This window comes from Elephantulus edwardii, unplaced genomic scaffold, assembly GCF_000299155.1.
Source record: "Elephantulus edwardii isolate Elephantulus edwardi_28Jun2011 unplaced genomic scaffold, EleEdw1.0 scaffold00001, whole genome shotgun sequence".
Taxonomy (NCBI): Eukaryota; Metazoa; Chordata; class Mammalia; order Macroscelidea; family Macroscelididae; genus Elephantulus; species Elephantulus edwardii.
This window is the reverse complement of record NW_006399751.1, coordinates 921,584-931,771: the sequence shown is the minus strand read 5'-3', so window position 1 is coordinate 931,771 and position 10,188 is coordinate 921,584. Positions and strand designations below refer to the sequence as shown.

Here is a 10,188-nt window from a genome sequence, read left to right as displayed (position 1 = left end):
ATGTCCAGACACCCTTGCTCCCCATGTCCGGTCGCTTGCCCACTCCTTACAGCAATCACAGAACAGCAGGTCCATGACCCGGAAGCAATTGTCCAGCAGGGCTTTAGGCCGTACCATCTTCAGTCCTGGCTTGCTCAGGGCAGACAGCACCGCCTCCACCTCGGGACTGACCACCTCATCCTAGAAGGGAGGGTGCTGTCAAAGCCATAGATGCCACCACCAGTCAGGAAGACACTGGAGACCCATGGAATCATGGGAGGACAAGATTCCCCAGGGCGAGGCCCACTATCTCCCACACAGCGTTCTGGTAAAGGCCACTCACCCAAACACAGGCATCCCTTTCTCCAGCTGTGGGGCCCAGCCAGCAAGGAGGAAGTTAGGGTCTCCTCTAGGTTTCACTCAAGCATGACCCATGCACAAGTCTTAGGAGGGATTCCTTGGCTCGAGGAGACGAAGCCCCCCATGCACTCTCAGGGGAAGGGAGAGGACCTCACAGCTGGTCAGGAACTGGAGCCCCAGGCCTAACCCTACATGCAAGAGGAGGCTCCTCACAGTTGACAGGATGGCGGCCTTGGGGGACTGCGGGGCCTGAGCTAGAAGGACTCTATAGAGGGCAACAGCCAGGCACAGGCCCGGAACACCTCATAAAGTAACTTCTTCCCAAAGCCCAGCCTTGCCCACCTGGCCAAGAAGGCCTCAGAAAGGCCCTGGACCGCCCAGGAGTTCACGTCACCCATTTGTCTGCTCCACTGCTCTCCTCGCCCCCTCGGTGGCCCAGGCTCCTATTTCTCAGGGACACATGAGTGTGTCTCAGGCCAAAGGGCACCTGAGCCACAGGGCTACAGCTCAGGGGAGCTGACGGCTCTCCCCAGGTGGAGAAACTTTAGGTGCCCTTGTCCCCTGACTGAGCCCCTTTTTCCTCCCCACCCTGTATCTGCCTTTTCTGGGCGCCTTCATCTGGAAGACAGGGTGACTATGGGGGGGCCTGGGTCCAATCAGCTGAGGTATCTGAGCAGTTAAGTTCCACAGACTGGCTAGGGCCTGGAGGAGCAGGTTGACACTGGAAGGCTGCAGCACTCCTTGGAGAAGGAGGCCTTAGGGCCCAAATGGAGTCTAGGAAGGTAAACCAGGAGGGGTACTTAAAGCAGACTCCCCTCCTCTGGGAGGGAAAGCAGGGAGGGGATCAGGGGCTCAGAGGCCCTGGGTCAAATGGCCAGCAGGAGCTGTATTCCGAGATGCTGGTGGCAGAGGACGGGGGTGGAACAGGAACCCATCCCTCATGGGCCACTTCCTGTCAGCAGGGAGCTCAGCTGCCCAAAAGCTGTATCCTCCTCAGGGCCCCAGTGCCACGAACACACCCTCAAAGCCAAGGACAGCTGGACTGCAGACCTTTGAAAAGCCTCTGAAAAGAATCTGATGGTCCCTCAAAGTTAAACAAAACAACTGCTTAAAAAGTCATAACCTGTTGCCCTCAAATGGTTTCCCAGCAGTGGAAGTGACACAGGTGTCCATCAACAGGCAAATAAAACGTACTGTAACCACACACTGACCTCCCTGCAGAATTACCATCAGGATCTAACCAAACCTGCAGAGTCAACACCACGTCATACTTCCCAGCAGAACTATGCTCCACAGCCTGGTCAAGAGCTGTGGGGCTTGGAAGGAGAGAGAAAGGAAACCTTTTCCGCCAAAAAGAGAAATGAAGGGATGGGGCCTTCAACCTACGCTGGCACTGAGCTAAGTAACCCAGGCACAGAAGACAAGTCCTGTATGATCCCATCCCCAACAGGTCTAGAGACAGAAAGGGGATCAGAGATTGCTGGGGGCTGGGGGCGGAGACATGCCCACTGGTTTCTGCTTTGGCCGATGAAAACCTTCTAGAAAAACCTTCATGGGGATGGACGGATACACGATGGGTGAATTCTCACTGTCACTGCTGTCAAGTCAGAACCAACTCATAGCAGACCCTCCCTCCCCACACCCCAGTTTTCCCAGGATGTACAGGTGGAAACAATCGTGGATGGAACTAATATGACCAAAATGGGCACTTCATTTATAGTTAAGACGGCAAAGTGTATCCATCTATTAAAAAACCAAACCCACCCCATTACTGTCTAATTCAGTCCAACTCATAGCGACTCTGTCCATTTTCCGAGACTGTAAATCTTTACAGGACAAGAGTGCCCGTCTTTCTCCTATGGAGTGGCTGATGGATTTGAACCACCAAACTCTCAGTTAGCAGCCCAACACATAATGCACTATGCCACCAGGGCTCCTTTTGTTCTATATAATTTGCTATAATTATGGGGGGGAATACAGCTTCTGACAAGCAGCTCTATGCACCAGGAAATGGGGTGAGGGCTTGGCTTGCTTCAGCCTCAAGGGCCCAACTCAAGTCACCCCAAAACCTCCATTCTAGCATGACTACCAGGGGCCCCAGGCCCTTTCAGCAGACAAGCTCTGCTCTGGCAGCAGGTAGATGGAGAAGGAGATGGAGAAGTGGGCTGAAGTCACAGGCTCTGGGTCTTAGAGCCACTGTTCTGGTGTTCAGGTCTCAGCCAACCCTTCTCTTCATAGGGGATGGGCCTGCAGCCCAGATATGGGGCACAGGACCGGAAGCAGAGCTGCACCAGGCTGGGGGGCCCACTCACAGACCAGAGCCTGTTCCAGCATCCACCCCAGCACTGGGGGATGTCAGAAGGAAATGGCCAGTCCAGATTTGTCTCCACAAATGCAATCAATTTTAGAAGCTAGGGTCACGGCTGCTCATGCTGCCACAAAGGAGAGATTTAAAAGCTAGTTGGGTATAAAGAATAACACAAACCCAAATGTTTTTTGAAAGAGGTCTCTAGGGAGGTCTGGTGGCCTAGTGGTAAGGAGTCGTATTGCCAGCTCAAAGGCAAGTGGTTCTAATGCAGCAGCTATGCGAGAAAAATGAGCAGTCTCCCCCAGTGTGATTTACAGCCTCAGCTGTGAGTCGGTTCCAACTTGGTGGCATACGGCAGCCACTAGGGTCTCAATGAGTGTGGAGCCTGGAGGTCAGGCAGAGGCCTTCACAGCAGCCCCCACTCCAACACTACGTCAGCTCTGACACTCTCACGGGGACAAGAGCAACAGTAAGAAAGTCATGGGGTCTGCTGACCTCTGCCAGGAGCCGAGCGACTCTCCCACCTCTGGCCCGGGACAGCTCTGAGCAGCTGCAAAAACACTTGCTCAACCTTTTCATCACCAGCACGCACAGTTGTTGAGGTTTTGCTGTCAGTGGCAGGTGGGTGTGCCAGGACAGGGGTGCACAGGATCCTGAAGAACGTGGATGGGGGTGGGCGGACAGCTGGTGGGCCCAGGCACACATGTGGTACGAAGAGACATACATTAATAATCTCGTCTGTCATATGATGTGGGGTAAACAATTTCTGATCTTTAGGGATGACATATCCCCATGAAGCCCTGGTGGTGTCGAAGGTTAAGAGCTGGGCTGCTAACTGAAAGGTGGGCAGTTCAAAGCCACCAGCTGCTCAACAGGAGAAAGACAGGCCATCTTCCATTGAGATTTACAGCCATGGAGTCTCCCTAGGAATCAGAATCAACTCCAGGGCAGTGGGTTTTTAAAGTATCTCTCCAAGAGTCTATGAGGAACAGGAATACATGATGTGCTCAGCTCCTAACTGGAAAGGTTGAGGTTGAACTCCACCAGAAGCACCTCAGAAGAAAGGCCTGGTATCTACTTCTGAAAAACCAGCCAATGAAAGTCCCCAAGACCACAGTTCTGCCTGGGACTGAACTCACCTGTGATTCAACATTCCACCAACCAGGCCCATGAGGGGATCAATAACCCGAGAGGAGCCTGCTCCTTACAACAGCCAATCATATCTGATTAAAAGGTCAGCATTTGCCCAGGGATGAAGCTCAAAAGGTAGAAAAGAAGGATGAATGGAAACAGGACACACCAGGGGGAGGTGGGAAGAGTGCTGCTACAGGCAAGGGAAGGTCAAGAATCGACACAAGTGTATGAATGCAAGACACATAAGTGAATGCAAGACCAATTTGGTCTGTAAATTGGCACTCAAGTCACACACCAACAAGTTAAAACCTTTTAAAAACAAGAATATGAAGCATAGTTCTCAGAGACACACGAGTCACCAAGAATCAGAATCAACTGGGGACAGTTCTCTGTCCCCAAGGACACTGAGCAGCTGGGAACCGAGAATCTGACTTTCAGAGGTGGAGACAAAGTCCAAGAGTGTCCACGACCTAGCCAGGAGCCAGGGAGAGGCCGAGCTGGGGCCCCCACTCCTTCTACTTTCTAGGGTGCTTTTCCTCCACTTCTCCTCCATTTTTCCCAAACCCTGCAGATATGCTGGAACTTTCTACATGTCCTTCCTACTCTTACCAACCCCTTCAAAACACAGACAAGTACATACATGCACATATGCACATATATGTGAGCACACACGTGCACACGCAGACCTGTGCATATGTGCCCATAGACGTGTGTGTGTGTGTGCGCGCGCGCGCGCACGTGCTCACAAGCCAGGGCATCCCCACCTCCCTGCATCTCACCCTGTGACGTTGCTGCACGTTCAGCAGCAGCGTCTGGACCTCCTCCAGGTACGTCCAGGACGGGTGGTCCTGCAGCAGCACGGCCTGGACTGACTCGATGGTGCTGAGACTCACCGCCATCCACAGGGTCCGCAGGTCCTGCCCGTTCACCTGGGCCCTCTGCTGCGGGGACAGGAGAAACCACGGGGAACTCCAGGTACAGAGCCTGGCTGAGCCGCCCAGACCCCTCGGGATATGCCCCACCCCCGGCTCAGGGAGCCCCGAGCCAGTATAAGGGCGCTCAGGGGGGACCTGGAGCATGGCACGCGACTCCATGACCCCCATGTGCAGAGGTCTCACCAGCCTGGTGATGTTGGCAACTCTGAGCACTCCCTCATAAGGCACGCTGATCCGGTAGTTGATGGGGAAGTAGTATTTCTGTGGGGAACAAGGGCGACACACGGGTCAGACATGCTCGCTGGACGGGCCCTCCCAGCCTCCCCCCTCCCAGCCGGACTCTGGTGCTGGCCGAGGCAGGCCAGGGACGCAGCTCACTGAATGCATCCGGCTTTCTTGTGCTCCACAGCTGTTTCTCCCTTGTTCTGTAAACAGCTCAAGGTCTGGGCAGCCCTGTGCTGGGCAGGTGTGTAAGGCATCACTCTTTAAACAGAATATGCTCACTTCCTGTCTCTGTGTCTATTCGGGTAATTCTCACAATATGCCCAACTTCATCGTGCTTTTTACACCCTTAGCAGATTACACCCTCGCATAAACATTACTCTCCTGTACACTGAGCACACGGGAGAATTCGTGTGATGCGCACTTTATTGCGGTGTCAGGAGCTAGGTCTGCAGTAGCCCCTAGCCATGCCCGCACAGAATTCTGCTTAAAGCAGAAGTTTTGGATCAGAGGTTAAGAACATTTTTCCCCCTTAAGGTGGTGGTTGCTGTTCGGTGCCTTCAAGTTGGAAGTGACTCCTATGTCATTATAAAGGTTATAAATCACCGGGGAGAAGATGGCCCATTTTTCTCTTGTGGAACCGCTGGTGGATTCAAACCACGTGCCTTATGGGTGGCAGCACAACTCCTTACTGCGTGGCCACCAGAGCTCCCGGTGGGGATAATAAAAATGTTCTAAAACGGCTCGTAGTGGTCGTTACACTTACCTATGACGTACTGAAAACCAGTGCATCACGGTAATGGTAAATACAGCGTAGACGGGTGAATTACGGATTGTGAACTCAATCTCAATAAAGCTGGTGGGTGGTTCGAATCCACCAGATGCTCTGCTGGAAAAGGAGTGACAATCTCCTGTACCAGCCAGATCTGATTTGATGGTACATGCACAAAAAAAATAATAATAAAAAAAATAAAAATTTTTAAGAAATAAATAAAGCTGGTGGGAGAAAAAGTAGAGGGACAAATACTGTATATGGCCATTATTGTAGAATGTGTATGAGGCTCCAAGGGACTGGCGGGATTAACAGAGGGATGAGGATGGGTGGTGGGGGTGGGGAGTGTTAATAATAGGGTCTCACAATTTGATGGGTGAGGGAGGAGTGGGTAAAGGAAATGGGAACGACCCAGTGTGAAAACCAATGCATATGAACTTTGTAAGAAAACCAGCTTAAAATAAAAATTGTACTTAAAAAAAAAAATAAGACAGACACTGTCGTGTGGGCTTCTGCATCCTACAGAGAGCTAAGCATTGGGATTCTAGGCCCAGATTCATAGCACTGGATTCTCCCCAGCTAATAACAGTGCCTGGGGTGAAGGTGAGTGCCAGGAGGAGCTCAGAGAGGTAGAGGGGAGGTTGGGGCAGGAAGAGTAAACCAAGCACACACCAGGGGCACCAGCCAGCACGTGTAGTGAAGGCTGAAAAGGGCCATGCTAACACAGGTCCAAAGGAGACCCTAAGTGGCCGGACACGATGGTGGAGAGCTGGGGACCAGGGAGGCCCCCTCAGGGGCCGTCAGGTGTTTACCATGTACTGCAGCCGGTTCCTGTACTGCAGCTTGTCCCGCAGATAGCCAGTCAGGGTACACGCCTCTGGCTGGGCCGGAGTCCACACCTCCAAGCCCTCGTCCCCCAAGGCCATGCCAAGGAGGATGCCTAGATCTGTGGAACAAGACAACAGAAGCAGGTGAGGACACCATGCGCACTGTCCTGGTGTGCAGGGTACAGCGCGTCTCCCAGGGTACAAGCACCTGGGGGGAGGGAGCAGGAGTAGCAAGGCCCAGCACCCCAAGGAGCCCTTCCCACCTGGAGAGCTTGCCCAGGGGTCTGCACCAGGAGGACAGACAAGTACAGGCAGCCTGGTGGTCCTCCACCTTTGTCCCTGGGCCAAGCGAGACTCTCCCACTCTCACCCTCTGACCCCAGCCCCCTCCAGGGCACCCTCAGCCCTGAGTCTAGGGGGTGACATGTTTTCCAAGCCTGTTGCTGGGTTTTCTGTCCGAGGACTCAGGAGACCTGGATTCTGACTCTACAGATGACTCTTTGCGGACACGAGTCACCCTCTACCCTCCTCCACTGGCCTCTGCGCTGCCCTTCCCATCAGTGCCATCCTGAACCATACCAGCCTTCACCACTGGGAGTCGCTGCGACTCAAAAAATCAGCCTTTGTGATTTCCTCGGGACCCCAGGGGACTGGAAAGACTGAAAGATAGCTAAGAGAATTTGAAACAAAAATGAGGCAAGGCGATAAAGCAAAGAGAACAAAACAAATGGGCAAGAGGCCTCGCCAAAACTCCACCCTCACTAGTAAACAAAGAAATGCAGACGTCATCATATGCCATTCTCCACCTATCAAAATGGCCAAGGTTTTGATTTCATTTTAGTAACACTTGACACTGGCCTCATGACAGGCAGTGAGAGAGATATGGCAAGTTTAGCTAAGGACTTGGGTGTCCGCGCTTCTAGGAACGAATCTTACTGAAGATGAGAACAGACAAAGACAAAGACGTGCGGGCAAAGAGAATGTACCCCTCATGACCGGCAAATTGGTTCTGACCCACAGTGACTCCCATCGAGTGTTCAAGATTATAGATGTTTATGGGCTTGTCTTTCTCTCTAAGCACCTGGTAGATTTGAACTGCCAACCTTTTGGAGAGGAGCACGGCATTAAGGGACCACAGCCCGGGCTCCCTATTGTCAAAGACTTGTACTATAGGGAAAACTAATCAATGGTTTAGATGTCCAATAATCAAGGATGTAGCCAATAAGAATCCCACGGTGAAGCACTCTGATGGCAGGCTTCTGTGAGGAGGAAACTTCTGATATGCTCAGTAAAGGTTTTGACATTTTTGGGTTTGGGTTTTTTTAAAAGAACAACCACCATGATTCAGCACCCCAGATCTGCACACATAGCCTGGCTTGGATTCTGATGAGAAAACGTGGTAGAAGAAAATCCTCCCTATCTCTGTGAGATATTCCTATTCTTCCCACTTTTTCCAGAACAGTTTTTAAATCCACTATCAATATTTATTATTATTAGAACCCAAAGCAATAATTATTTTTTTTCATATACAGAAAAATAGCACTGTACCACATAACATGGTGAATGTACGAATCCCAGTGGATTGTACACTCTCAAAGAGGTTAATTTCATGTTATGTGAATCTTGCCTCAATTTTAAAGAATAAAAAACTAAAAAACTGTTGGGAGCTCCGAGAGGAGCCAGAGGCAGACACAGGCCTGGCTCACCCTGCCTCTCTTCATGCGTGGGAACCAGCGAACCCACCTCTCACTCCCTTCCCTGGAATGCAGGGGACATTGTACAGGACCACACCACCTGTCCATGTTCCTTCTCCCACCTGGTCCCTGCCATGCCTTTGCTCTGTGTGTCCTTCACCAAGAACATCCCTACCCAACTCAAACCCGCTGGAGCCAGAGGCCCATTTGCACCCAGGTCCCATCTGGGCCAGCTCATCACCTCCACCAACAATCACGCTTTCCCACGGCTGCACATTTGTGAAAGCAGGACCGAGCCTCCCACCATGTCCTCAAGCGCCCGACACAGAATCAGGACACAGGAACAGGCAAATGCAAAAGGATCCTGCATTTGTCCCTTCCACTTCTACTGTCTCAAACATCATAAGCCCCTCTGTGCTCACCACCCTTGAGAAAAGCCCACTGCATGGGGTCATCACCTCCGTCTCACGGCTACAAATCACTACGGGAGCGGACAGCCCCACCTTTCGCCCCCAGAGCAGCTGATGGGTTCGAACCATCCACAGTGTCTGGTCACATAGAGGGCTTTCCTGAGGCATCCCCACCCTCCCATCTGCAGCACCATCTGCTGACACGCCTCCAACACTCAGGGACCCAGTGAAGACACGGATGGAAGGACAGACAGCCACACCACTCCCAGACTGTGGGATTCTGGGAGCTGAGCCCCAGGTCATGAATTTGCATCTCTAACAAGCATCCAGGGGCTCAAGAACCTGGGTCCTATTGGTCACCAACTGGAACCCGAAGGGCCACATCTGGTCCACAGAGCTCACCCAGACCAGCTGCCATCTTTACAGCCCATCTCTGCCCACCCAGGGACTTGCCTTCCCATGTGGTGGGCAATCACCAGATAGCCCCATCTCGGGCCCCTCCACCCCCACATGCTGCCCCACTGCCCTCAGCTGTGACCCCAGCCAGGCCTCTGGGAAGGGGGCTGTGGCCAGGACTCACTCCAGAGTCCTTCACACGTCCCAGCCTGACCCAGGTAGGGTGGGGGGCTCAACCACAGATGGCCTGTGTCCCCCAAACCTGACCGCCTGTCTCCAGTCAACAGCCCCAGGGCCATTTCTAACGTTCGGCTTATTTTCTACCCTCCACCCGGATAAATGGGTCACCAAACAGGGGGCATTGGGGTCATGGCCTCGGGTCCACTCCTCACACCTTTGGGGCGTGGGATGGCTGATGAGACCCCCTGACCCCAGAAAAGAGTCTCATTCTGCCCCTTGTCCCCTCTAGAGACCAAAGGCCCACAAGGCTGACAAGAAGGAGGGGAGAAGTTCCCTCCCGGTTAAGGGGGTGAGAAGCTAAGAGGTGGGGGTGGGAACTTAGCAGGAGCAAGGGGCTCCCTTCGCTGGGAGGGAGGGTCTGAGTAGGAAGCTGAGGGGAGTAAGGAGCCTTCCTGTGCTGGGGTGGGGGGAAGAAATGGGAATACCGTCACACACACACACACACACACACCCATCCCAGACCAGATCAGCTCTTGCCTGTCCTTGACCTTTGACTCTTGACTCCAACCCCTCTCAATGTTTTCCGGGTCTGAAGACGCTGCTGTCCAGGGCTCCTCCTTCCTCTCTCCATTCCTGTCTCCTCTTACCTCCTCCTCAGAAGAGACCCTCAATGTCTCTGACCCAGTTCAGCAACAGTGACTCATTAAAACACCTCCAACTTGAGCTTCCAGAAACATGAGAATTTCCAGTCACATCCCACCTCCAGCTCAAGAACCTCCCAGGGCTCCCTACTGCCTGGGGAGAGGTGTTCGTGCTCCCCATCGTGGACTCGAGGCTTCAGCAAGACGAGTTCAAACCAGCTGTTCAGCTGGGGCCCCCCCTCTGTCCTACCGCTGAGCCTTCGTGCATGCTGCGCCCTCCACCTGGAACAGTGCCCCCCTCCTTCCAGTGTCACTCATATCAACACCGTCC

The 10,188-nt window shown here is 53.0% G+C and overlaps 1 protein-coding gene across 1 annotated transcript in view; it reads right to left on the bottom strand.

Moving 5' to 3' along the window:
* The window catches only part of IL34 (interleukin 34), an 8,449-nt gene extending 920 nt beyond the window's left edge, over positions 1-7,529 (bottom strand). Inside the window, exons 1-5 of the mRNA XM_006878865.1 lie at positions 7,523-7,529; positions 6,523-6,656; positions 4,900-4,977; positions 4,561-4,722; positions 51-180 (exon numbers count right to left, since the gene is read on the bottom strand). Coding sequence (XP_006878927.1) covers positions 51-180; positions 4,561-4,722; positions 4,900-4,977; positions 6,523-6,656; positions 7,523-7,529 — 511 coding nt within the window. The remainder of the gene's footprint in view (positions 1-50; positions 181-4,560; positions 4,723-4,899; positions 4,978-6,522; positions 6,657-7,522) is intronic.
* Between the last annotated feature and the right edge of the window lie 2,659 nt (positions 7,530-10,188).